This window comes from Cydia splendana, chromosome 9, assembly GCF_910591565.1.
Source record: "Cydia splendana chromosome 9, ilCydSple1.2, whole genome shotgun sequence".
Taxonomy (NCBI): Eukaryota; Metazoa; Arthropoda; class Insecta; order Lepidoptera; family Tortricidae; genus Cydia; species Cydia splendana.
Window position 1 is genome coordinate 4,059,959 of NC_085968.1, and position 24,098 is coordinate 4,084,056.

General features: G+C 38.4%; 2 protein-coding genes across 2 annotated transcripts; both read right to left on the minus strand.

Annotated features, from left to right (window-relative positions):
- Positions 1-98: 98 nt before the first annotated feature.
- Positions 99-9,087, minus strand: LOC134793968 (cyclic GMP-AMP synthase-like receptor). The gene is made up of 7 exons (XM_063765679.1): positions 8,700-9,087; positions 6,836-7,037; positions 3,985-4,202; positions 3,505-3,640; positions 2,824-2,955; positions 1,272-1,415; positions 99-932 (listed from the first exon to the last, which is right to left on the minus strand). Exons 1-7 carry the CDS (start codon positions 8,750-8,752, stop codon positions 561-563), a joined length of 1,257 nt encoding a protein of 418 aa, XP_063621749.1. The 5' UTR covers positions 8,753-9,087; the 3' UTR covers positions 99-560.
- Positions 9,088-12,149: 3,062 nt separating this feature from the next.
- Positions 12,150-21,555, minus strand: LOC134793367 (cyclic GMP-AMP synthase-like receptor). Its single transcript, XM_063764929.1, has 8 exons — positions 21,491-21,555; positions 20,710-20,832; positions 18,753-18,960; positions 17,520-17,761; positions 15,219-15,342; positions 14,497-14,649; positions 13,127-13,288; positions 12,150-12,558 (listed from the first exon to the last, which is right to left on the minus strand). The coding sequence occupies exons 2-8, from the start codon at positions 20,751-20,753 to the stop codon at positions 12,178-12,180; spliced, it is 1,314 nt and encodes a 437-aa protein (XP_063620999.1). The 5' UTR covers positions 20,754-20,832; positions 21,491-21,555; the 3' UTR covers positions 12,150-12,177.
- Between the last annotated feature and the right edge of the window lie 2,543 nt (positions 21,556-24,098).

The window sequence follows — 24,098 nt, forward strand, 5'->3', positions numbered from 1 at the left end:
ATAATTAATATAACAATTCTGCACTGGACCTTTGCCCAATAACACGAAATCATGTAGCTTAATTTTATAGAGATTATATATATTTATGTTCCATCAACGGTCTACCAAGGTCCCGCTTTATTGACAATATTTGTTAGAAAGAGAGGCAAACAGCGGTTACAATTACAAGTTAAGCTGTTACAGACAGGAGTACCGGACCGCGACCTTAGTCCGGCCCTGCCGGCCTAGCCAAGGTGACAATCGCTATCGCTTCGACAACGAATCGCTTTGTGTCTCTCTATCGCTCTTCCATATTAGTGTGACAGTGACAGTTGCGTTTCGATCGCTACGGAGCGATAGCGATTGGCATTTTGTCTACGGGGCCTGATCCATCAATTGGAAGGTGGTCCGCCGTACTTTCAATAAGGACGCAGCTATAAGTGAGAGCGAGAAAGAGATATGCTGACCGGGTGAAGTTGCCGGTCCGGAACGCCCGTCTGTTACAGCTTTAAAAGCCAACGGAATTCAGCCAATCGCTGTAAACTGTATACAGTCTATTATTTTATTTATCTCGGCAAAGGTTAAATCTTCAATAAATTCTTTTTATATTCCTTAAACTGACTCTCTGACATCAAGTATTTCGCGACCATTTTATACTCCGACGGATCTTCTAAAATTTTAATAAATCTCTTTAGTTTTTTCGCGTAACCGTCTAGAATTGTCTCGTCAATATTGCCTATGAGATTATAATCCACATTCCAAAAGTATGGGATGTTTTTTGTCTCCAGATATTGATGAAATCTCTTGATCATGTGTATGAAGAGTGTAGCAGGAGCATTCCTGCTCCAAAATTCTGGATCATGTTCTTGTTCGATGGACTCGTGGTAGAATATGGTCTTGATGTAGTAGCTATGTATTTTATCCATGCCTTGGGAGTCCCGCAGCTTCTTTATCTGAAAGAAATCGGTGAAGTCTTAGTTCTATATTTGTTGTCTCTTAGTTTTGGCCAGCTTGACTTCGGAAAAGGCAACGAACAGTGGTATTAACTAATCTAGGCGTAGCGGGTTTATTTACCCTTATATGTCAGGATTTTAGGTCCTTTGTCAGGCTTACGGGAAGATGTGACGAGTGTCAGGGTTTGTTTGGAGAAATGATCGTTCTGACCGATCGATTTGCGATACATTGCGGCGTGATCAATCGATTGAATTCGGTGCTCCTATATATCCGCCAATTACCTAAATTAGCATGCGATTTGTTGCAACGTTTGTAGAATCCTTTAATGTTTAGTATACCAGTCGGATGGCCTGTTTCATGTACAAGAGGTCCCACCCCTGTAGCTGCAGGGGGCGCCGCCAGGCCGCGTCCTCGTCGGGACCACCCTTCATGGGTTTAGGCACCACCAAGAAATTTCCTTTCTTGCGTCGCTTGCTCGGCATCTGTAGGAAATTACAAGATAAAATAAACCTGCCGTACTTACAAGCTCCAGATACTGAAACGACAATAGGGAATATTACGCGAAACTCTGCGTAGGGAGCGCTACTACCACAATCCATCACAATCTGGGGGTCTACTGCGAAACAAGAAAATCGAAATTTCGTTACCTATTTAACCTCTCTATCACTCTTGCATATTCGAGGGATAAAGAGGCAGATAACTGAATTTCGATTTTCGCGTTTCCCGGTAGGCCCTTGTTAACAAACCGCCTTGATGCATCAATGTCATATTTTATTGTCCGTGAAAACTTGTCAAAAAACAGTTTAAGGCACAGTATGTATAAGTTACTCTATGGTTTACTAGCTAGCTTAGTGCTGCACTCTGGCGGTAGAACATTGCAGTAATACCCGCTATTCGATTGTCAATTTTCCCCAGCCACTACTCCACCAATTTTGTATTAAAATGATATATCGGTTTGACAAGCTGGGGAACATTTTTTATGTAGACGAAGTTAGGGATTAGAGGAGAAATTAGGGCACTTGATGGTTATTATTTCTTTACGTTATTTTTTTTTGCACTTCTATTCTTAGGAAAATTATAATTAAAATAAAGCTTGACCAGTAATATATGATCATTGTCAAGGGCGCTGTTATTCTCATGTATAGGGTTACAGTTCAGTATAGTATGAAAAAATTCAGTGAAATTCCGCAACATGGCGCGTGATCATCTATTCCTGGTCAGGCTTAACTTTACTCGGCGAAGTTGGGCACCAAAATCAAAATTAGTTATGGTAAAAGTTTTGTTTACAAGTCAACAATGTGGACTAAGAAGATGCAACGAATTCAATCGAACGATCAAATTCCACCTTGTATCGATAATTGCATGCAATTTGGTGCAATGTCTATAAAGCCGTTTGTTTCAATGGATTGCTCCATTGACAACCACTAACCCTTGTACAATCCTTGTTGATAGACTCGAGAGCCGGGGCCAGCTCCACGTCCAGCCGGAACCCGCACTGCGGGCCCTCGACCATCAGCGTGTGAGAGTGGCTGCCAGTCTCAGGATGTACGGTGCCCCTAAAATGTCCTTTATGATCACTAACCCTTGTGCTATCCTTGTCAAGAAACTCGAGTGCCGGGACCAGGTCCACGTCCAGCCGGAACCCGCACAGCGGGCCCTCGACCATCAGCGTGTGAGAGTGGCTGCCATGTCTCAAGAGTGTGGGGTGCCCCTAAAATGTCCTTTATGATCACTAACCCTTGTGCTATCCTTTTCAAGGAGCTCGAGTGCCGGGACAAAGTCCAGGTCCAGCCGGAACCCGCACTGCGGGCCCTCGACCATCAGCGTGTGAGAGTGGCTGCCAGTCTCAGAGGGTACAGTGCCCCTAAAATGTCCTTTATGATCACTAACCCTTGTGCTATCCTGGTCAAGGAGCTCGAGTGCGGGGACCAGGTCCATGTCCAGCCGGAACCCGCTCTGCGGGTCCTCGACGATCAGTGTGTAGGACTGGCTGTCTGCCAATCGCAGGGTGTACGTATCTCCCTAAAAAAAACACATATCACTCCAGGTAGGTACCTACTTCACCAACTTGACAATTAACAACTGACAGTGAGTTTCCTGTACAGTACATTTCTGGGTCAGTAACGACGGTACATAGCAAAAGAATCAATGTTTACTTGTTGGACAAGCAAATTATCAATGTCAGGTGACCACTGTTAAAGCTGTTTTAGACGAGCGTACCGGACTACGACCTTGGTCCGGTAAGCATATCTCTTTCTCGCTCTGATAGCTGCGTCCTTAACGGACGAACGGCGGACCACCTTCCACTTGATCGAACAGGCTTCGGACCGGACTAAGGTCGCGGTCCGGTACGCTCGTCTGTTCCAGCTTTGTATGGAGAAGCAATTGAAGGGATGTTTACAAAAACAACATAACTGACTACACTGGTTGAGACGTGAAACGATTAACAATGTTCTTAAAAAAGTGTCAACCGCTCTAAGCAGTTATGTTGTTTTTGTAAACATCCCTTCAATTGCTCACTATCGTTTTAAATATTTAAAATTATCTCATAAATATAAATGAAATGATTACCTCAACCGTTATCACATTCATGGCGAAAGGGAGGTTATCTTCAGTCACATCGAAGAGGTCCAAGGCTTTGTCGACTACGCTCTTGTACCAGTCCATGAACAGGGAGCGGAGCAGGTAGTTGTCCTTGTCTAACCATCTGTAAAAACTAGAGAAGGCTCGTAGGCTGTTGATATGTAGGAAATTATATTACATACATCGCATCGGGAACTGCACGCTCAATATTGCGTTGTATAATAGACCGTCCTTACGGGACAATTTAAATTGTCAATTTATACAAGTAAAAAATTTCATTAGCTTGCTGATTCCACAATTGATTCGATTGTAAGATTATGACCAATCAAATCAGAAGGTGTGGATACAAAAATGCCAATTTTTGACGAAGCTAATATATGCGCGTATGGGGCCAACTTTGAAATTAAAATGCGCTCGACTGTCACCAAAAATCTAAACTTGGTCCCATCTGGACTGGCCTTAACTAACCTGTGAGCAGTTTGGATTATTCGCCATTCTCCTTCCCTATCCAGCAAGTTTTGCAACTGGCCTCCTATATTCAGCTTCACAAAGCCGGGTGCTACGTCCTCTATGACATCACCATGCGCAGGATCATGCGTGTCGACAGGCAGGCCGATGACGATTTCCATGTCCAGGTCGTCTGGCTTGTTGATGCGTAGGCGGTCTTTTCTACCCTCAAATCGGACCTGAATTCGTTAAAAATGTTATGTTCTTGTTGTGTCTGGACTTTTTTATATACCACGCCATGGAGCATATATATTATATAAAGCCGCGTACCTATCCTCTAGGGGCAGCTTGGAATCGAGCGGCTGCATGTGTCGCTCCAAGTCCGCGCAAATGGAGACGCTGCCCCAGAACCATCTGCCCAGAACTCACTGAAAATCGTCTTAGGTGGTACGGCCACGTGAACAGACGTAGTGATGATCATGTCGTCATAGTCGCTTTAACCTTTTGAACGCCACAGACGGCATTTGACGTCAACGCAAAATCTTGACAACGACGCCAAAGACGGCATTTGACGTCGATCGTTTTTTGATGAAAATCTACTGAAAAACATCCCACATTTAGGTTGGCATTATTTATTCACAAAACTAAATTTTACCCCCGTGGCGTCAGTAGCGCGGCAAATGGATTCGCCGCTTGGCGTTCAAAAGGTTAAAAATTCCGGAACTTAAGAGAGGCCCAGGCCGCCGTCCGCTGACCTGGTGGTCAAACGTAGAAGAAGACCCAAAACAGAGTAGCTTGGCGCAGAAGAGTGAGGAGGCCCGACCCCAAATAAAGGGAACAGGGAAAGAAGAAAGAGACGCTGCCCCAGGTTGACGCTGACCCGAGGCTGCCTCTAGTGGATAGGCGGAACAGGTGCTAGTTCTACGTATAAGACGCTTTCCTAGCTTACGTAATTGTAAGCAATACCTTACTTATTCCGCTAACATCTGTTATCCGAAGACCGTTGGAAATATTTGGAGATTTTTTTTGGTTTATCTACCTACTTACTTTGCAGTGGGTATTAACTATAGTCATTAAGAATGATGGGATCATGGATAACTTTTCGTATTTTATGATGATGATGATGATCGTTCCAGCTGATTTCGGCCATGGCGACCAGTTCGACTCCTAGTATGCTCGGCGCTCGTGCGCCCACTGCGCCCTAAGATGGCTGACGTAGCCGTTCGAGGTGCACCTCCGCGCACATTGAGGGCACGTGAGGACACCAGCCACGTAGTGGTAGTGAATGGGAGCAGGCTGGCATATTGGGCTGGTATTTTATAGTATACCTACTACTAGAGATGTTACCTCGAAACGAAACCTTATTGCGAAGTGCGTTAAGAGCCCATCAACGTGCAAACTAGCGCCGCAGCTAAATAATCGTGATTATTTCAATTTAACGAAAGATATTAAAAAAAGGGGGCCGTATTGTGTATTTAAGTACCTTTTGAATACCTACATCAACCGCTGATGACACCAATGCCGTTATACATGCTGATCACGTAGTAGAACTAAATGAAATAGTTAATTTTGCTTTAAACACCTTCCAGCAATGGTTTACAATTAATAATCTCTGCTTGAACACAGACAAGACCCAAATAATGTTATTTAACCAAAACTCCAAAAAAACTGACAGACTTCACATCATTATGAACGGATCCACTATAGACATAGTTGAAAATGTTAAGTTCCTTGGCATACGTCTCGACTCAAAGTTAAACTGGGTACAGGAGCTGGAAGCTATTGAAAACGTAGTTAATTCTGCCTGCTACGCCTTGAGAAGCCTCAGAGACGAAATTAGTGTAGATCAACTAAAAATAGTATATCATGCTCTAATTGAATCAAAATTGAGGTATAGCATTATGTTCTGGGGTAACAGTTTTAGATATAACGTGAACAGAGCTCTAACCGCTCAAAAAAGGGCAATAAGAACCATATTTCGTATTCCACCGTGGGTCTCTTGTAGGCAATTTTTCCTTAAGCTTGGTATACTTACCGTGCCCTGCTTATATATACATATACTGCTTACGGACCTTGTCAAACACAAGCAAAGATTTGAAACGCATGAAGAAGAGGAACTGCGATTTCTCACACGCACAAAAAATTTGAAAATTCATTTTCGCCCTACTTCACAAATTGAGGAGCACTGTGTGAGACATCAGGCTGTTAAGTTATTTAATAAACTGCCTCAGCATTTGAAAAATATTTCAAAGTATATTATCTTTAAGCAAAAACTGAAGCAATATTTGTTAAGAGGTTGTTTTTATAGCTTGGATGAGTTATTTGATACTGATTTAGTTTAGTTAGTGTATAAGCTTTGTATACTTAAGTAGTTCATAAATGCCTTATTTTTTGATCTCATTATGTATACTGTGTGAATGTCGTGTATAATGGCTAAAATATGTTACTAGTGCTTACTATTATTGTTATTATTATTTTCAAATGTTGATTATTTTATTGTAATTGTATTTTATGTGCATTTCAAACACAATCTTGTATTGTTGATGAATAAATATGATATGATATGATATGATACCTATATAGTTTTTATGTTGCTGGTTTCGTCGATCTAGGAACTCAAAACAAAAATGGCCGTTTTAACTTTGGACGCATAGATTGACGAATCCAGCAACATAAAAACTAGTTTAATGTTTAATGTAAAAGGTACTTAAATACACAATACAGTACGTAGCGGCCCCCTTTTTTCAATATCTTTCGTTTAAATTTAAATAATTACGATTACTTAGCTGTGGCGCTAGTGTGCAATGGGCTCTTAAAGACCAATGTTTGTACAGAGTCTGTACTACAGACCTACAAGTTAAAATATACTCACTAAGGAATACCGCTCATAGTATGGATCCACCTTCTTCATCAGATCATTCAACGTCAAGGACACAGCTTGGAACACTTTGAAGTGTTTCGGAAAATCCCTGTCCCTCACCGGTTTGTCTCTCACTTCGTATATGTCACGAAGTAGGCTGTTCAAATCTCTTACTGGTTTCTTCGGATTTCCTTGCGGTTTCGAAGTGTGGACTCTGGTAAACAGACAAATTCATTAATAATTTCTAGTTTAAACTGATCTTTTTAACCTTTTGAACGCCAAACGGCGCATCCATTTGCCGTGCCACAGACGCCACGGGGGTAAAATGTAGTTTTGTGAATAAATAATGCCAACCTAAAAGTGGGGTGTTTTTCAGTAGATTTCCATCAAAAAACGATCGACGTCAAATGACGTCTTTGGCGTCGTTGTCACGATTTTGCGTTGACGTCAATTGTCGTCTGTGGCGTTCAAAAGGTCAAGAGCGCTGGTGGCCTAGCGGTGAGCGTGCGACTTTCAATCCGAAGGTCGCGGATTCAAACCCCGGCAAGTGCTGCTAACCTGCTATAATATGTTACACAACAAAGGCGGCAAAAATATCTGACACGATCTTATTTGTAGAGCCATAATAAGAGCGTAGGTATCACATATTTTTGCAGCCTTCGGCGAGTAACATACTCTTGCAGGATGACTGTACTTACCAATGTGATTTTTGGAACTTATGTACGAAATATCATTTGATATTTTTACCAGTCGCTTTTCGGTGAAGGAAAACATCGTGAGGAAACCGGACTATCCCAATAAGGTCTAGTTTACCCTCTGGGTTGAGTGGGTAGGAAAGTCAGATGGCAGTTGCTTTCGTAAAACTAGTGCCTACCTACGCCAATTCTTGGGATTAGCTGCCAAGCGTACCTCAGGCTCCCATGAGCCGTGGCAAAATGCCAAGATAACGGGAGGAAGGAATTTGATCTTGTTAAGCGTGGTGGGGCTACTACTGCTATACATGCATAACGGACCCCAGGCTCCGATGGCTCCCATGAGCCGTGGCAAAATGCCGGGATGACACGAGGAAGAAAACGTATCATGTTATAAGTGTGTGGTGGGGCTACTCTAGGTACTGCGTACTGCTACACAAAGTAGGTAGGTATTAGTTATTTAATCAAACGCAGCTTGAGCTATATCTACGTTACAGAGGGCCTACCGCGAACCACGTTCGATGTGTTGCCTCCCTGTCACACTTACGTACGAATTTACAAGTGCGACAGAGAGGCAACACGTCGAACGTGCACGATGATAGCGGTAATGTTTATTAATAGTATTTATGCCTACCAGCCGGCGAGCTAAGAGCTAATAAGTATGTTTGTTTACGTCTACAATGCAAGATAGCTACAATGTAAGCCGATATGTTATAGTTATTTAGAAAGAAAGAAAGAAAGAAAGAAAGAAAGAAAAGAAAGAAAATACATTTATTTAACGCCACAACATATTACATCTAGAAAACAAAGACATACAAACATAAAAAACATTGGACGCTAAAATAGGACCCCACTCAGCATAATGCCGCGGCAATCCGTGGCGCTGGTTTTCAGTGGGGACCTGACTTAAAACTATGAGACGACAACACATACGCCAGCGACACACAAAAAACAGACATAAAAAAGAGAGAGACACTAAAATTTATACATACTGAACAACAACGAAAGAAAAGGAAAACAAAAAAAAACATACTAATAACATATAAAAAAAAAAAAAAACCACACTGAATTATAAAATATACATCAAATTTAAAAATATTAAAAATAAAAAGAAAAACTGTAACCTAAAAACTTAAAAACTTTAAACTAAACTAAACTTAAAAAATTTACCAAAATATACTTACCGAGCCCCACTGGCCCGCAGCTCTTGAAGCTCATTTGAGTAGAAAATCTTCATTGTATTTTTCCTCTTAAGAGTGAGACTGTGAGTTTTCAAGTAGGCTCACCCCAGACTACTGTAATCGGTGTAGGTAGGTACTAATTTCTGTAAAGGTAAGTCATAGGTAAGTATATAAGTAATAGACTTTGTCTCTAAAACCTATTCTAAGACTCACGCTAGGACGGTCCGGGTCCGGGCCGAGACGTCCGACACTTCGTTTTCTATGCCGGGTGATCGGTGATCACGTGATGCTTTCTATAAGTGGACTAGGACCGATCTAGTGTGCCATCGTTAAATAATAATTATAAAGACCGTAAAGTCATTATATTATTTTATTTATAATTTATAAACTTCATTAAGGGCCGGTACAAACGGACTGCAACCCGACTGCAACTTGTATGGTAACTGCACGCCGACGTTTGCAGTTGGCGTGCAGTTTATACAAATTAACATACAAATTTCAATCGGGTTGCAGTCCGTCTGTATCGGTCCTAAAAGAGATGTGCTGTTAAATAAAGATACAAAATATTGAAGGCAAAGGTACTTACTTTGGTCCCGAAAGTATATATACCCATAATATTACTTATATTAATTCTTTCTACACCTAAGTTTTTACTTTTCCGTTATATGCAGTACACGTGTAACGTCTATCGTTGCTATAATACAACTGGCATGGCATTTTGCTATCTTGTGACGAAATTGTTTCGTTGCCAGTGGAAAAAAAGTTTCATATTAGGGTAAGTCTTATTAGGGTATTTTTATAAACCTAACTTTAATGGTATAGGGTCGAATGTGTATGTTATATATCGGCACTACTTTGAAAAAATCTCGTATCTCATCACACTGCTACTCAAAGTTGAAAGGCAGTAACTCTGTATGCATCCCATACATAGATACAGTCAGCAGCAATAGTTGCTAAGCGGGCGAGGTGTTCAAAATGATCTTGACGCGACTTCATTGTTAAGAGAATAAGAGCAAGTCAAGATAATTTTGAACTCCTCGCCCGCTTAGCAACTTCTGCTACTGACTGTACCACATTTTTCTTCTGATTTTTCAAAGTAGTGCCGATAATTACCTTGGTAGGTACCTCGCTTCTTAACGTTCAGTTGCTGCCCGTTCTTTACTTTAGTTTACCTACACATTAGGTACATGCATTGTTTTTTGGTAAAGCGCTTGACGACAAGGACGCAGCTATACGTTAGACACGGTAGACATGTCTACATCTCACTTCTACGTATTGCTACTATAAATAAAATTTAACCCCTTGAACGCCTTGCGCGACGCGTCATCCTGAATCTTGTCGGAATCAGGGATGTTGTGGATGCAGATTTTTTGACATCCGCGGATGCGGATGCGGATATCAAGATTTGGTACTTAAAAAACGTCAAATATTACATTTTTAGTAATGTTTATTCAAAAAAACGAACGTTTAGTATTTGAGCAAGAATATATAATAGGTGCGTTTTATTTAATAAACAGTAACTTGGCCGACTTTTCGGGATCTAGACGATTTCGTTATATACACAATGACGAAATTACCTAGCACTTACGCCGCCGCTAAGACGTTCCTGTTACCGACTTGGTCGACATCCGCATCCGCATGAGCTCCGCATCGATTTTATGCGGATGCGGATGTTGAAAATAATGCGGATGTTCCCCGGATGCGGATGCGGATGCGAATATTCGCAACATCCCTGGTCGGAATGCACGACGGTTGATATTGGGCTGTAACCGCGCGCGTCATTTGACGTCGTTGGGGGCTGTCCATAAATTACGTCATCGATTTTTGACAATTTTGGACCCCCCCCCCCTAAAATCATCCAAAAATCATGCCTCCAAGGACCCCGTTTCCTCCTACGTCGTGCTACCGTCATCCGATGTCCAGACCCCCCCCCCCTAATTTGAAATGACGTAATTTATGAATAGCCCCTTGGCAGGTAGTCATAGAGTTAGAAAGTGAAAATAAAAGTCCTTAAATTTCAATAATCCTACATCTATTATTAGAAATTAAAAAAGTATGAGCCACAAAACATACAAAATATGTCAACCATCACCTAAAAGTTATACGAGATCCGACAAAATGTATTATGCTTTGTAATTATAACTATGCTTTGTAATTATAATTAAACTTAAGGACCTACCTATGCCTTAAATAGTGTTTTGTAGACCACCACCAGAGTGCTTATAATAAACTAAAAAAATATTTATATAATATACACGGTGGCTAAAAAACAACTGCATTTGTTAGCACCATAAACTTTTATATCTTATACCTAAAGATATTCTAATCTTAACTGTTAAACATTAAATTAAATTATTGACTTAAAAGTTGTTCCAAGGAGCAGCCACATGAAAACAAGACTGTTATTGTTAAAATCAAATATTAAATGATAATATTAAGCACGTCACACACTAGAAAAAATTAAGGGCCTAAATCTGTAATGTCACTAAATTCAGATATAGGTCTATAGCACTAATATTTTGAATGGAAAATGACAACAATCATGGAATATTTGAATTTATTCAGTGACCATAGAGAATTTATCTATGATATCCATATAACATCAGCGGCATCTACATGGTCACTTAATAAATTCAGATATTTCTATAGTACCTGTATTTTTGAATGGAAAATCTATATTATGGAGGGTAGTGGTAAGGAGAACAATCTATGTGTATATAAATTGTCCATCAAAAAACCTTAAATAGGTGGCGCCACAATACATCGCGAACAAATTTTTGTCTTTGACAATAAAAGTTCAAATCAATGACATGCACTTCACTTCGTCAATAACGTAAGTTCATGTCATATCCTTGTGCTACCCTATAGTTCGTTTTTTTAGCATTAGAAAGAAGGTAAGCGATCCTGACATGTATTTTAATTAAAAACGCTTTTTAAAAATCAGTAAGTATTACTTATGAAAGCAGAAGAATATAGTCGTATATATCGTGTTAGATTCATAATTGTTACATAATATTTGCCGTGACTTATTTTTAAAACGTGTTTTTCAATTAAAAGACACATCAAGATTGTTTACCTTATTTCTAATGCTAAAAAAACGACTATAACGCCACCGGAGAGATATAGAACTATTATTTACAGCTGCGAGCTGGACACTTTTGCAACAGATTTCCCATAAGAGATTGTTCTTTTTACCTCTACCCTCCATAATAGCTATGATCCCGGAAAATCAGCATTTCTTTAGTAACCACAGATTCAGGCTCTAAATTCCCGAAAATAAATATGGTCGTCTGTAAAGTCGGTTTACGGACGATAATTTTGCGTGATAACGTCATAAGAAAACATTGCCATTACATTACGTAACGTTACCATGGAGATTTGTCCACAACGTGACACTTTTTCGTGCATGCTACCAGTTATCATCGATTTATAAGATTTTATCACGTCAAAAACAAGACTTGCGTTGCGAAGCGTATAGCAATTATATGCGCAGTATTTTCTTCCTGTACAACTCAAATTGACTCTTCGTCAACAAAAACTTCGCAACCTTCTTATAGTTCGACGGATCATCCAAATTATCCAAAACCTTAACAAGTTGCTTCAGCTGATTAGCGTAGCTGGTTAAAGTCGAGTCATTAATGTGTTCTATCAGATTATTTTCTGGGTTCCAGAAGTATGGAATGTTCTTCATTTCCAGGTATTGTAGAAACTTCTTGACCATGTGTATGAAGAGATCAGCAGGGCTGTTTCTACTCCAGAAATCTTCATCGTGCTCTCGTTCGATGGCCTCGTGGTAGAATATGGTCTTGATGTAGTAGCTTGCGATTTTGTCCATCCCTAGGGAGTCACGGAGCTTCTTTATCTGGAATATTCAAGATTAGGAATTAGGTCTAAGTTGATTCACAGAAACCTAGCCGCCGCCATACAAACGAAGATACGTTTTTTTTAAAACGCCTGGCTTAAATGACATGAAACTTGGCAGGAACATTCAAGTAACATACATATCTGTCTCGTACCTACTAGTTTATGTTGCTAAAAATTGTATTATGTACAAAAAAAAAATTATATTTATTTAAACAACAAACTTACAATAAAAAGTAACCCAAAATTAAAACTACCTACAAAACTAAAACTAATACCTAAAAAAACTAAAAATCTATATCTAGAGATGGCCCCTGGGGCATAGTGCCAAGGATGCTGGCAACATTTCCTCGCTGAATCGGAACGGTTTGAAAAACTCGCGCGGCTAAAAGATGTTGATGTCAACTTTAGCCAGTCTTCTCCGAGACCACACGGGGACAACGCCGTCCTCGAAACGTCGGAGGTAAATCTTAAAACTTCAATACGCGATTCAGTCCCATTTTACAATTTAATAATGTGTAACAATCGTGAAGGTTTAAACCAGTGTTATGTAATATACTATCACATACCAGTCGTATGACCTGCTTCATATGACAGGTGTCGTACATGAGGTCCTTCTCCTGTATATGCATGGCCAGGCGCCAGGAGCGGTCCGAGTCGAACGGGCTGCGGCCGCCCTTCAAGGGTTTCGGCACCACCATGAAGAAATCTTTCTTGCAACGCTTGGGTATCTGCGTGGTAAAAACGTAATAGAATTGTATTGGTCGTCCACTTTAACTGAAAATATGTAGGTAAACGCTGGGTAAACGTTATTAACTTATTACAAACTGAAGTTCAAACTAAACTGTATTTTGATAAACCATGTGCCAAAATAACATGGACCAGTCATCCTACTGTTATAGGGACCGTGCGCGTTGGAGGTTCTGCCATCTTGTGGCCTGAATCGGAAACATATGTGCACATGTACATTGCCTACCGTTCTCGTCGGTACGTTTCCTTGTGCATAGTAGGATCTGCCATCTTGTGGGCTACATCGGAAGCATAAACGATACATTTACGCCTCGCGCCAAAAATCTGACGACTCCTATGTTGTCCCCTATAGTTCATGCGCGGGGCCTATATAACACTTTAAACTCTCGCGTTTTGTACACATAATTAATGTCATTACGTAAAATATTGAAATTTAAATCACGTTAGACCCGTTAATGACATTATGTCATCCTGCTGTTGTAGCAATTTTGACTAAAATATCAGATCGGGTCAAATCGGGTTGACAAATTGATGTAAATTGTAAGCTTTATTGGGGTAATTGCGAAAGGAAAAAAACACTCCGAATAGGGACCTTATTGGAAGGAATTTGACTGATTTTTGAATAATTTTCGAGATTAAGTAGGTATCTAATTTCCGAAATGACCCGAATACACTTTAATCGTCTGTTTAACTGTCACTAGTATTTTATTTGGGATCTATTATACATACTAAATTTTTACCAAGCCCAGGCGAAGACGACATTTCCAGACATTTCGCTGGCCCAATATTACAGGGTTCTATGTTACATTTTCAAGATAGTTGAAATTCGGCTTAATGTCACTATGACAATGTTCAAATTTCAGTTCGATAAAATTGAAACATAGAACCCTGTAATATTGGGCTAGCGATTTGCTAGCCATGTAACTGACTTAGTTTTTGCAGAACGTTGCCGCACATAACAATGAGGGATTCCGCGACCGAGATTTTCACTAGATGGCAGCACCGTGACGAGAGGTCTTTTTGACTGCTGCTGTCAAAATCCACCAATAAAAAAAAACATAGTTAAACATGATTGGTGGATTATGACAGCTAGACCTCTCGCCACGGTGCTGTCATCTAGTGAAAAACTCGATCGCGGAAACCCTCATTGCAATCTTATCTGCTATGTCACGCGCACAAGTTTACAAACCCTTCTATATTTCTTGGTGATAGGCCAGCGATCCTCAGGAAACTTGAGGGCCGGGACCAGGTCCACGTCCAGACGGAACCCGCTATTTTTGTCCTCGATAATGAGCGTGTAGGCCGGGCCACTGGCAGATAGGCGGAGGGTGTACTTAGTCCCCTAAAATGGTTTAAAAAAGGTTTTTTGAAGCAACTTTAGTAGTAAAAGAAACTTACTTAATTAAAATAACGCTTGACGTTGAAAAGGGCCTATTTCCACTGTCCCCAAGTGGAAATAAAAACAAAAAAAGTCCCATCTGTAACCGCTGGGGACAGCTGGGACCAAACAGATCCATAAGGCAACAAATTGAGAATGATTCATTCACAAAAAGTATTTACATATATCACAACTAATGTAATGGGTCAGTGAGAAAATAAAAATATTGTATTGATGCGTGTAGGCCGAAATGGCGCTTTACGGTCTGGCCTAGTGCGTAGTGCCTGTGAAGCCGATGGTCCTGGGTTCGAATCCCGGTAAGGGCATTTATTTGTGGGATGAACACAAATATTTGTTCCTGAGGTGTTTTTTATGTATATAAGTATGTATATCGTCGCCTAGCACCCATAGTACAAGCTTTGCTTAGTTTGGGACTAGCTAGGTTGACCTGTGTAATATGTCCCCTAATATTTATATATGTATTTATTAAAAAAAATGACATTTTGTAAAATATTTCAAATGATAATGTTTACCTCAACGTCCATATAGGGCTCACCGTACTCGTCCTGATCAAAGAGGTTCATGGCCTTGTCGACCACACTCTTGAACCAGTACATGAACTGTGAGCGCAGCAGGTAGTTGTCATCGTCTAACCATCTGTATCAGATATACATATTTGTTTTAATAAACTGTCAAAATCCTAATTTTTAACAAGTCAAATTAAATAATTAGAGGTCCCGATTGTGGTAAGGTGGTAAACATATAAGTACGATAATGGCGCCATAATCCCTTTTAATTTTTCTATAGAGTCTGTTCGGAAAGAGAAGAGTCGTGAAATGTATTGGGCTTTACATACATTCCACGACTCTTCTCTTTCCGCACAGACTCTAACTTAACTACTTACCCCCTTATTCATAAACGTTTACTAAAGTTGACATGCCGATAATAATTGTTTGTACCTTTCCATCATATCGATACGTCGGAAAGGGACAAACGATTATTATCGGCTTGTCAACTTTAGTAAACGTTTATGAATAAAGGGGATAGTAGGTACAAGTACCTACCAAAGAGACGCCTTTCAGCTTTCATTATCAGTTATTATCGTCTGATATCCTGAATAATGTATTTAGTTCGTATTTAGTTAAAATAGCATAAAATTACAATGTGCACGTATAAACAAATGCCTCTGTCTGGCTTATTGGCTACCTATACTAGACATGTGCGCCGCGCCGCCGCCGCCGACGATTTTCCACGCCGCCGCCGCCGATAAATTTGACCGGCGTATAATCGGCGTGGGAAATTGGATACCTAACGTATCTTATTGCATGTTGCGTAGTGAGTAGATAGTATCAGAGATATAATTTGAAGATCCTTATGCTTTTTCTCTAATTATTTGCCAGTGAACCAAATTAGCATCATTTTTGTCGTTGCGGTGTTAGCTGTGATAACGATTTAGCGTTAATTTAAACAAGATCTAGTTTCTGGATCACAGGTTATTATTTGATATTTTATCGCACAGCTTTTTTGTATAACGCATTTTGTTTTAGTCTCTTGATTGTCAATTTAATCACTTTAATCAGTGAACTAAAGTCAAGAAAATTGCAGGTTCATATAAAAATGACCTAGGACATAAAAATGATATTTTCTTCTTAGGATCTCCAGCCAGCTTTCACTACGATTATAATTGCGTATTTTATGATTTTTCGTGTGATGCTGGTGACACGCATAAGGGTCATCATATGATAGATATGGTTTGATTTATTTATCACATCATATACAATTTCATTTATTTTTTAAACAATCAACACACGATCAATTCTTAGTCATTTTATCGTGATTATCGGCTACTTTTCTTTTACTTAACAATATAATAATTCAATTTAAATTATAAAAGTCAGGTTAAGCAATTACACTTATAGGAACTTAAATCACCAAGGGTGAGCTACCAGTAAAGAAAACAAAGTAGACCTTAATATTCCATAAAACTCTTTTATGAAATACAATGTATTATCTCATAAAAAGTTTCTCAACCGATTTTACGTTAGAGGGCTCGTCTATCAAATCTTTGGGTAGTCGCTCGCAGTATGTAGGTCTGAAGAACCGCGGGTTTTCCCCTGCAAGTGCCATGCGACACGGGACACTTCAAAGACATTCTGTTAAGCGAATCAACCTGGCAGAGACGTTTACTTTCGAAAACGATGACATCTTTATTCTAACATATATTTCTGATAAACTTCAGTTCAGACAAATGTAAAGTAGTTCATCATTATTTCGTAACAAATCCTAGGTGAGGCGACAGCGGCTGGGAAAAGTCAATATAGATTTACGACTTAACTTATACATAATTATTTATGTGTTTTATTTGTATTCCGCTTACAAAGTCATTATACTGCCTAAAATGTAGCGTTTTAAAGTACCTATTCTTTTTATGTTAATATTTAAAGATACCGTTGGTAACCGTAAGGTTAGTAAGAAATGGTTGCCAAATGCCAAGTGACGTGATGGGATATAATTTTCGACCATAATTTATGCTTTGGATAGCCTAGTAAATACTCAGAAGGCTTTAATGTAGAGTTTCTACAGCCACGTTCTCATGCAGAATTAAAAATTATGCCACGCCGATCATGCCGCCGCCGCCAGTCAAAAAATCATCGGACGCCGCCGCCGATGATTTTGCCATCGGCGCACATCTCTAACCTATACTTAAAATCTAGATTGTCGTGTTTTATACACTTTGTCATTTATAAATAAAAATAAAATATTCAAAGAAACATCATTTTAAAATAATGTTTGTTGAGTTAAATAAGAAAATGGAAGTATTTGTCAATCCTTACTTGTAAGCCGTCTGGTTTATTTCCCAATCTTCCCTCTGATCCCTATTCGGCAGGTTCTGGAACTGTTTCCCCATCTTCAGCCTCACGAAGCCAGGCGCAATATCCTCCATGACCACGTCGCTTTTAGCCGGGTTTTGGGGGTTTTCGTCCGCGTTGACGGGCAGACCGATGACGATATCCATGTCGAATTCATCGGGTTTGTTTATGCGTAGTTTGTCGTAGTGGCTACCCGCAAATAGTACCTATATCACAGAATAAATAATAGTAGGTAACAAAACACGTCTATTACGACATATGACCGCCAGGTGGCGCAAGCGCGAGCAGGCGTCCGTTCCGTTAGCGGTGCGCGGCAACTATACTACTGCTAGACACCAAAATTGGTGTGGGCCACATGTACTGTTAGCGACGCGACGAAATCACGGAGTGAGCCACGCCTGCCTATATTTAGAAATAGGTATTAAATGAAATATTATGGAATTTAATTTAATACCTATTTATCAATACCTACATTTGTAGCCTAATGTCAGTAGAAGCGGTGGTGGCCGAGTGGACATGACGTCCGACTTCCAATCCGGAGGTTGCAGGTTCTAATCCTGGCTCATACACTCATACCAATGAGTTTTTCGGATCTTATGAACGGAATTCATTTGATATTTACCACTAGCTTTTCAGTGAAGGAAAACATTGTGAATAAATCTGCATACATATACATCTGCTAAGAAATTCATAGGCGTATGAGAAATCCCTAATCCGCATTGAGCCAGCGTGGAGACTATAACCCAAGCCCTCTCGTGCATGAGAAGAGGTCTGTCTGTATCCAGCAGTAGGACGTATATAGGCTGAATTTTTATTATTACCTATATTGTAATATCAGTAAATGTTTAGTAGCATGTTTTAAATAGCGTTCAAACAGAGTTCAGTCAGCTGTATTAGGTGACTGACTCACAGTCACAGCTATTTATGGCACAAGGATCTTAATTTTACATTGTACTATAAGAAATATAGGTAGGTACCTATTTTTATACAGATTATTCTATTGTGAATTCAATGAATATCTATTAAAATTTAAATACATATTTTACCTGGGCAAAGAAGGGCTCCAACGGTAGTTAGGGTTTCCTATAGTAGGTATATCCTTTTGACAACCCTAATTTTCAATAATTGCAAAATTAATATGGGTATGGCAATAGGGTTATTATTATTACATTATTTTTAATGTATTGATATACTCACATTGCTGGTATATTGCTTGTAATACGGATCTGCTTCTTTCATCAGTTCATGCAGTTTGAAAAATATTGTTTCAAACACATTGTAATATTTCTCAAAATCCTTATCTCTTAGTGCTATGAAACGCACATATATGTCGTGTAGGAGACTATTCAAACTTTTGATGACTGGTTTCGCTGGAACTTTCACTTCGGGCTTCAAGGGAAAGATTCTGGTAAAGAGATAAGATATATTATTTAAAAAAACCGGGCAAGTGCGAGTCGGACTCGCGCACGAAGGGTTCCGTACCATAATGCAAAAAAAAAAACGAAAAAAAAAAGCAAAAAAAAACGGTCACCCATCCAAGTACTGACCACTCCCGACGTTGCTTAACTTTGGTCAAAAATCACGTTTGTTGTATGGGAGCCCCATTTAAATCTTTATTTTATTCTGTTTTTAGTATTTGTTGTTATAGCGGCAACAGAAATACATCATCTGTGAAAATTTCAACTGTCTAGCTATCACGGTTCGTGAGATACAGCCTGGTGACAGACAGACGGACGGACGGACGGACGGACGAACGGACGGACAGCGAAGTCTTAGTAATAGGGTCCCGTTTTACCCTTTGGGTACGGAACCCTAAAAAGTGAAAAGATATGTACCTACAGCTAAAGTATACATTTTATCTTATCTTAAAATATACCTACAGAATATACAAGAGAAGAAACAGGATAAAACTGCCTTTCACTCCCACAAGTCCCATAGCATAAGACAACATAGTATAGTAAGCAATGTTTTGCATAATGAGAACCTCCTTTTTTGAAGGCAATTAAATGGGGGTAACGGTACGGAACCCTTCGTGCGCGAGTCAGTCAGATGTCATTTAAAAAAACATTTCAAAAAAACCATCCATAACCAACATAGAATAAAACAAGGATTTGAGATGCTAGAGCAGAAATAATAAGGCTGCACTTCCACCAGAGATGTGCGCGGACGGGTAGTGAGGGATGTGTTTGTTAAAAAACTAATAAAATCACTTCAATTACATATCCTCGCTCAGTGCAGCTGTAGGGGACAATATTCTACTAGTTCCTAACATGGTATAATAATATACTCCGCCTGGTACTCCATTCCGAGATTCGCGTATGACCTAACTGACACGCGCCTATCATCATGCTGTTTACAGGTTCTCAAACTTTGAAATGTGGGAGAATTTTAACCAACGGTGAAAATTATTTTAACGGCATTAATTTTAAGTTATTCATGTAGAAACATAGTAAAATAAAACAAATCTAATGTATTAAATTAAACTTTATTTATCTATACAAGACAAACGTTTAAAAAACTAATTCACAGTTACACATTAATTACCAAGCTTACGACGTGAAAAGTTTGGAAAACACTGCGACTGCTGACACTGAGCGAGAAGGAAATAACAATTAACACGCGTTCGACAAGGATGACGGTCAGGGCATGAAGTTATCTAGATCCGAATTGTCAAATGTGCACAGCGCTATCCTGTGTTGCCAGTAGTATAAACAGAATTACCCGAAAGTCTGAAATTTCTTTCGTGAATCGGAAGATATTGCTAACGAGTAATTAAAAATGACGTGTTATTGTAAAATTTAAGCTAAAATACATATAAATGAAAATTATAAAATTATAAAGAAATATTTTAACTTATTAACCATAGGTATAATGTACCCATGTAACATGTTATGTTGAAATAAAGTGGCAATGTTATTGTGACGTAGGCCCGTGTCACTCTGGGAATGGAAGACCATGTTTTATTAGACCATGGTTCCTAACAAACAAATCCCTCCTACCCTACAAATCCTTGCACATGTCTGATAGACCGCAGCCTAAATAAATTAGGTGCCTGGTCCCTTTTTTTCAACACCAAAAAACCTTGCTTATAATTAATGGGCGGACGACGGATGCAATATACATCAAAATCATTCATGACTATAAAATTACTTACTGAGCACCCTGGGCCCGCAGATGGTCTGTAAAGAAAACCACCATGGTGTGCAAAACGTCTCTTCCTTTGTAGAGTGTTTGGGCTATTCTTCTGCTATTGTACCAGGCACGATGGCACTAACTTCTGCAAAGGACACAATTTCAGGGACAACATCAACTAGGTACTATAGTAGGTATCTACATATATAAGGCTGTACGCTTTCTTGTATTATGTGTATTTAGTCTCACATTTTGCTTAATTAGAGAGTGAGATGCAATGCACATTGGACAGATGGAATACCACCCTATCTTCTGTTACTTCTGGTTGCTTCTAGTATAAAACTATTTCAACATTATTTAATTAATATAGGCACAGTAGGTATATAACTTATATAAGTTACACTTATTAGTTAAGTTTTTATTTAACAAGTAGACTCATTGAAAAAAAACTATTTGGAATTAAAATTCACGCAATGAAAATTAATAATTGTTAACCAGGGCTCGGAACCGGTATTTTTTAATAACCCCGAAATAGCACAATATTTATAATTATTTTATGCTCTTTACGTAGGACTGAATCATGTATTTAGGTAACGACTTTGTATTATTAGGTTATTCCTTTAAAAATGAAATGATATACCAAAGAACGAAAAAGAACGTAATAATACCGGTATTTTTGTATGGAGCAAATACCGGTTTCCGACCCCTGTTGTTAACAAAGAAAACCAAAAAGAATTTTTGAAAAAAGTTATTTAGATTTAATGATACCTAATTAATAGTTAAAAGAAAAATAGTAAACATACCTTAGCATGAAAAAAACAGTGTTCCACTTCGTTTATATTTGCGGGGAAATGAATCAAGTATCTTAGGTTTAAAATAGGAATCACACTAGAACTCTCTTTCTGCGCGGACGACGAAATCCTTGCGAAATAATTATATGCGAAGGATTGATTGTTACCAGCGGAAAAATATAGGAAAGCCATAGGAAATTTTCCTTATTACTTATTTTCTATAGTTTCTCACCAATAAATATAAGATAAACTAGAGTAAACTGCATATATAAAACAAACAATCTCATTTGAAACATTATCAATGTATTTCTGAATTTTGTGACTGACAGGAGCATGACAGGAGTAATTATAATTTTTTACGTAGCAACATTTTGCGGGAAATGCGGGAAAGGCCGGGATGTTATAATAGCGTTCACCCATAGACTTATAATATATAGAGACGGTGTCTCAGCGAGCTGTCACTGTTGCCACTTTTGTTTAGTGTACGATTAACAATGAGGCCCACCTTGCTGTAGCCATGTCGATAAAGTCATATCGATAAACTATCGACATTTCTTGCAATTTTAATTTTACTTCGAAGGCTTAACGATACCTAAAATGACCAAAAACGCTTTTATTCTTTATTGTGGTTATCAGATCACAATTTTATAGTCACGCCCCAGCAGGGAACCAAGGGAAAGTTCAGATATTTAATTAAAATACATAAATACCTCCTAAAATAGGTGTTCCGCAATAATTGAATTATATTATTATATATAATGGATAATGGCTAATGGATAATGACATTAGCATTTCAATTATGTTTATGTTTAACGAAGATATTGAAGCTTCAATTAATCGCTATTTCGTTCCGCTGTGTAGCGTTTATCGATATATAACATGATTAAAATCGACTTTTCACATGCCTAAAAGAGCACACATATACGCTTTTACGCAAACATACACAGCCTGGGCGCATCAAGAAAGGCAACACTTGATTTGAAGTCCACCTTGTCAACAGTATGGTTCTCCTTTTTTGACAAACGGCATTTTTAAAAGAGCGAGGAGAGAGAAATGATACTAGTTGCTGCGCCGTGAAAGAGAACAGAAAACGTTGGGCCCTTGCGTTCACCCATAATCTGCCCATAATCAAATACAATACATATTTTAAAATATATATTTTCAATAAAAGATCATTTTAGTATGAATTATTATTGTAATTGTAATTTATGAAAATAAAATAGATCAAGCATATTTCATATAAGGTTTAAGGTTTAAAGACATTTATTCTCATAAAGACAATACATGATTGACGTGAGAACATTTTTAAAATACATATTTACATCTAATATCGTCGTCGCAACATAACAAAAATAAGATAAGTACATATTTTATGTATTAGGATTAACTGAAAAACATATAACACATAGGGGAGACCGGGAACAATAGAAACAATTTTCCTTTAACCGTCTGTAACCGTTATATTTTTATGAGTAGAAAGATGTACGCCCAAAATATTTCAAGGTTAGTTATCTGGTTCCTAAATTAAATGTATTTGGATGGTCTATATAGTTTTTTGACAATAATTTAATAAAGAGAATGGGGCAGCATGGTTCAATTGACCTCACATGACTGTCAATTGAAACACTATGTAAGGTCAATTGAAACACTCGAATATCTTCGACACAATGAAAGTCCTTATATCTGTTTTAATATTTTTCATCACTACCTCTGCATACAATGAGCTCATCAAAAGTTCGCAAGCATAAAATAAATATTTCTCAATTTATGAGCATCTGAACATCTCGATAAAAACACGCGGGGAAAAAGAAAAAGTATACGACTTTCAGTTTTCTTTGTTGCTGCTACCTTATACATTTATCTTAACCAAAGTAGTTTTAATGCAATTATAAAATATAACGATATAGAATCGCAGAAAAAAGCATAATCATGTTTCATACAAAAGTGCTTGTTTCAATTATAACAATGTTTCAATCACAACCAATCCGTGTACCTACCCTGTGACAACGAGTGTTGCAAACGTCGGGATGTAAAATGAAATAATAGACGCAATAAAATAATCAGTTTAAATTGTTTTATTAAACAAAAACATGGCGATATGCCAAATCAAAAAATCCTAAACTCTCTAAAATGAATAACTATTACGTAAGGTTTGTCACCGACTTTAAAACGTGATTAAAATGTAATCTGTACCTAAATGAACGGATTATTTTTGGTTTGTCAGTTTTTATTTAAGGCCGTTATTTTTTAAATATTTTATCTAAGTTTCATTATATTTTTATTTAAAATATATTTTTTTTTTGCTTTCATCATCAGCTTATCGTCACAATCACCAAATGATTCTTTTCGAGAGCAGCTGCATGAGTTACTAAACATTTGTAATATTGTATACCTACAAACATACGGTTCAAACAGAGATCCTCCTTCCCTTCAAAACCTTCTCCAGAATGTAACAAACACTTTTCTGAAAACCGCATTAAAATCGGTTTAGCCGAACGCGAAATATCGCGAACAAACATACATACAAACATACGGGTCAAACTGAGAACTCCCTTTTTTATTAAGTCTGTTAAAAACAAATGTTCACATAAAAAAACTGCAGTTTTCTAAAAAAAACTTC

Excerpts from the sequence above, each read along its gene's own strand:
- LOC134793968 (XM_063765679.1), bottom strand. The coding sequence starts at position 8,752 with ATGAAGATTTTCTACTCAAATGAGCTTCAAGAGCTGCGGGCCAGTGGG. Across the intron at positions 3,641-3,984 it reads ATAATCCAAACTGCTCACAG|ATGGTTAGACAAGGACAACT; the intron begins GTTAGTTAAGGC and ends TAGTTTTTACAG. Across the intron at positions 933-1,271 it reads TGAAACAGGCCATCCGACTG|ATAAAGAAGCTGCGGGACTC; the intron begins GTATACTAAACA and ends GATTTCTTTCAG.
- LOC134793367 (XM_063764929.1), bottom strand. The coding sequence starts at position 20,753 with ATGGTGGTTTTCTTTACAGACCATCTGCGGGCCCAGGGTGCTCA. Across the intron at positions 17,762-18,752 it reads ACAAGCAATATACCAGCAAT|GTACTATTTGCGGGTAGCCA; the intron begins GTGAGTATATCA and ends TCTGTGATATAG. Across the intron at positions 14,650-15,218 it reads AGCCCTATATGGACGTTGAG|GGGACTAAGTACACCCTCCG; the intron begins GTAAACATTATC and ends AAACCATTTTAG.